Genomic DNA, 3922 nt, shown 5'->3' with positions numbered 1-3922 from the left:
TCAAATATATTCCTCACCGTATTTTCCCTCCGTTGTGATGTCTACACGTTTTCCTTCAACGTGAGCTCGAAATCCAGGTCCATTGGTATAGGAGAGTGTCATGTACGGCACGCCGTCTCGGTCAGCGGCTCTTGCCGTGCCCAGTATGTTGCTTCCACGTGCTGCGTAACCATTGTAGGACATGACGTGAGCGTGGTCCGCCGTTACCACGAGCAACGAGTCTCTTTCATCCAATAACTCAGCCGCACGCGACACCGCTGCACTGAGTTCGATCGTCTCATCCAGTGCCAGTTCCGCGTAGTTGCTGTGATGGGCGTAGTCTATGCGTCCACCTTCGACAAACAGAAAGAAACCCTTATCGTTTCTCTGTAGCATTCGTATAGCAACTTCGGTCAGTTCAGCCAGAGAAGGCTCGGTAGTCGGATTGGTGAGCATGTTGTAGCGCAAGTGGCTGCTCTCGAATAAACCTATCAGATATTCCGGCATTGTTGCATTGGCGCTTAACAGTTGCTCTCGATTCCAAACGTAGCTATGTGTAACATTACGTTCAATCTTGTCAGACCGCCATTCGTCTATTAAGTTGCGTCCGTCGGTCCTAGTTCCATTCGATCCCTCTTCATCCACAACATGCCTTGGTAAAAATTCGCGTCGTCCTCCTCCTAGTATTACCTTAAACTGGCGACCAGGATTTTCAGTGATAAGTTGCGTTGCAATATCGGGACATTGCTGCGGGTCGGCCCCGTCAGCACGCACACTGGCATCATTTTCCCAGTTGCGGTTGGCGGCTCGTGCGAAGGTAGCGGCTGGCGACGCATGCGTCACCCGAGTGGTGGTTACGAGGCCTGCATCGCGGCCATCCGCCAACGCCCACGCGGCGATAGACTGTAGTCGGGCAGTAGGCTCTAGAGACGCACCGCAATCCGAACGCGGTACAGAAGCCGACACGCCCAGGGTTCCTTGGTTTGCTTTCACACCGCATAAGTATGCCGTCGCCGAGCACGCGGAGTCTGCGACTTGAGCATTTACACAGTACGTCTGCAACATACACATACCTTTCAGTTTTTTTTTATTTTGAATAAAAATACATTGTGCATTTTTTTTAATAATACAAACCTTACTCAAACCAGAAGTCGGGAAGGATTCGAAGGAGAGCTCTGCTTCCTCTCCAGTATACCCGCGACGTTGCCCCAGTAGCGTCCGCGCGGCAGCAAGCGTAGGCACGGACATGCCGTCGCCCAGGAATAAGATGACATTACGCGCGGCGGGACCTGTCTTGGTTCCAGCGCGACGCTTTACGGTCGCCTGCGCCTGAGCCTGCCAAAAGGATGCAGAGAGCTCGTCACTTCGTACCGTACCTCGCACTGACCCTGGCTCGTCAGGGTGATAGCTATCTGCGGTGGCGAGCGCAAGGAAGCCCACCAGAACCAACGCTGTGAACGTTCCCGTGTACATGGCTATGTTGTGCCTCATACTCTGCACGGTTCTATTTATAAGGCCAACGATAGCGCTTTATCTTACGTTTATTATGCTATTAATATCTGATAATTTTTGAAAAACTCAAATTCCAATGTCTATTTTATAAAGTTAAGTCAAGGCAGCCCGTAGCTATTACTATGTGGAATATTACATAATATAATTAATTGTTTCCTTTTTTTTATAGAACAGGTGGAAAAAGGGCAGGAGGGTCACCTGATGTTAAGTGATACCGCCGCCAATGGACATTCTCAATGCCAGAGGGCTCACGAGTGCGTTGCCGGCCTTTTAGGAATTGGTACGCTCTTTTATTGAAGGACTATAAGTCGAATTGGTTTGGAAATACTTCAGTGGGCAGCTGGTTCCACATAGCGGTGGTGCGTGGCAAAAATTGCCTTAGGAGAGCTAAGTTGTGGAACGGCGGACGTCGAGGTGATACGGGTGGAATTTTGTATTCTGCCTCGTCATCCGATGACAAAACTTAGTAGCAGGTATTAATTCGAACAACTCCTCTGAAAACTCTAGGTTAGGATAAATGCAGTATAAAATGCAGAGTGACCTCACAGCTCTACGCAACGCCAAAGGATCAAGCCGCTCCAAGAGGGATTGGTCATCGACGAATCGAACCGCTCTTTGTTGAATAGTGGAAGAAGCTGGTACCGGGGAGGCCCCGCCTAGAGGTGAGAATAGTATTCCATGTGGGGCCATATTTGCGCTTTATAGAGCTGCAAGCTGTGGCCCGGAGTAGCAGTACCGTCTCGCTTTGCTGAGCACACCAAGCTTTTTGGTGGCTAATTTAGCCTTTCCCTTCAAGCCTTGAATAAGCTGACTCCATCTTCATACTCAATTTATTAATCATCCATACTGGCCAACCGATTCTATACAAGTTATTAATAAGCAATCAAAACTTCCTAAACATGCGAAACGAAAATTACACTAAATATTTCCGTAAATAGGAAAATTAACAGTCAACATGAACATTGTGAATGCTGACTAGAAAGTCAACGGGCTCATCTGATTCGTTAATTACTATGAAATGCGTCCGAAAGAGTACAAGAGTGCAGTGGTTTTTTAAGGGCGCAATGGAATTATTAATTTGAACCGTAATTAGTTCGTGATTCATTTAGTTACCACACGACGGCAGCCCAATTGAATTTTATATATTTTTTATTTAAGTTGTATTTAATTTTTAATCTCGCTTGCACCAAACATAGGTGAGGTGTAGCTCTGTGTAACTCAGAATTCGAATTAATAGTCCTCCTGGATCAGAATTGTTTGTCTTACAAATTACGATAGTGCGACCTTAGCTTAGTTTCTAAATGGTCTATTCAGCGATGCCTTTATATATTTTTAACTTATAAGAAATTAAGGAAACACTTTCAACGGATTGAAGCTGTGTATTATTATTAAAAACTTATAATTATTTACATAATTTTAAATTTTTTTCGACGTTTCGCGTGCGTGGTCACGGTGACTGAAGACAAAAGGTGTTGAATGTCAAAAGTATCACAGCTGCAGAGGAAGTTGTGTTATCTGTATTTATTTCCCCGGAGTTGGTATAGACTAAAAGATGACGGTTTTTGCAGAAATGACTCGCGGTGTCCTCTATTTTCGCGGGTTGTTTGTCTTGGGGTTTTAATTTGGATATTATTGTATCCCAGGTATTTGATCATTTTAGGCCGTCTTCTCTATTGAAATTCGGGTGTTTTTTTATTTCAATGGCTTCGCGTACCAATCTTGGGAAGAATCTGTTTTCTTTCGCAAGTACTTTCGGTTGGTCAAAGCTTATGTAGTCATTAGGCTTATCTAGTGTGTGTTCACAGACTGCTGATTTTGTGTGTCGTCTAGTCTGCTGGACATATTGCGTTTAGTTTGCCCTATCTAAGACAGGCCACAGTCGCAATCCAGTTTGTATATACCTGCATATTGCAATGGGGTGTTACTGTTGATTGGTCTTAGGAATTGCTGAATCTTCTTGTGTAGCTTGAAAATTGTATTAATAGAAGCTCGTTTTAGGATCTGGCTAATTCTATTTGTAACTCCCTTTACATATGGCAGGTAGGCTGGCTGGCGGGGAACTGTTTGTGTCTTGTTTTTGTTTCTGAGATACAGCCAGGGGATACGCAGCTTGTTTTGGTGTAGCACCTGTTTTACATTCTGTAGTTCCTCCTCGAGGTGGGTAGCATCACAAACACTTTGGGCTATCTGGAACAAACATTTAACTTTCTGTCAAAGCAGTTGTGAAGGGTGGTGGTGGGATTCACCATTGAGGTACCTATCTGTGTGGGTTGCCTTCCTGTGTATTGTGTGACCTAGTGTGCCTTCTGCTTTGCGTATAATTAAAATATCCAAAAAGGGCAGACAGTTGTTGTTCTCTTGTTCAACAGTAAATTTAATGTTGTTGTGTATTGAATTTAAATGTGCTAGAAATGCAGATATTTTGTCATTG

General features: G+C 44.7%; 1 protein-coding gene across 1 annotated transcript; it reads right to left on the bottom strand.

The window, feature by feature from the left end:
- On the bottom strand, positions 1–1452 carry LOC123713281 (membrane-bound alkaline phosphatase-like). The gene is made up of 2 exons (XM_045666885.1): positions 1114–1452; positions 1–1035 (listed from the first exon to the last, which is right to left on the bottom strand). Exons 1-2 carry the CDS (start codon positions 1450–1452, stop codon positions 1–3), a joined length of 1374 nt encoding a protein of 457 aa, XP_045522841.1.
- Positions 1453–3922: the final 2470 nt, after the last annotated feature.

The sequence above is a fragment of the Pieris brassicae genome, chromosome 8 (genome assembly GCF_905147105.1).
Source record: "Pieris brassicae chromosome 8, ilPieBrab1.1, whole genome shotgun sequence".
Taxonomy (NCBI): domain Eukaryota; kingdom Metazoa; phylum Arthropoda; class Insecta; order Lepidoptera; family Pieridae; genus Pieris; species Pieris brassicae.
The sequence above is the reverse complement of the archived record's forward strand: the minus strand, read 5'-3'. Positions and strand labels throughout refer to the sequence as shown.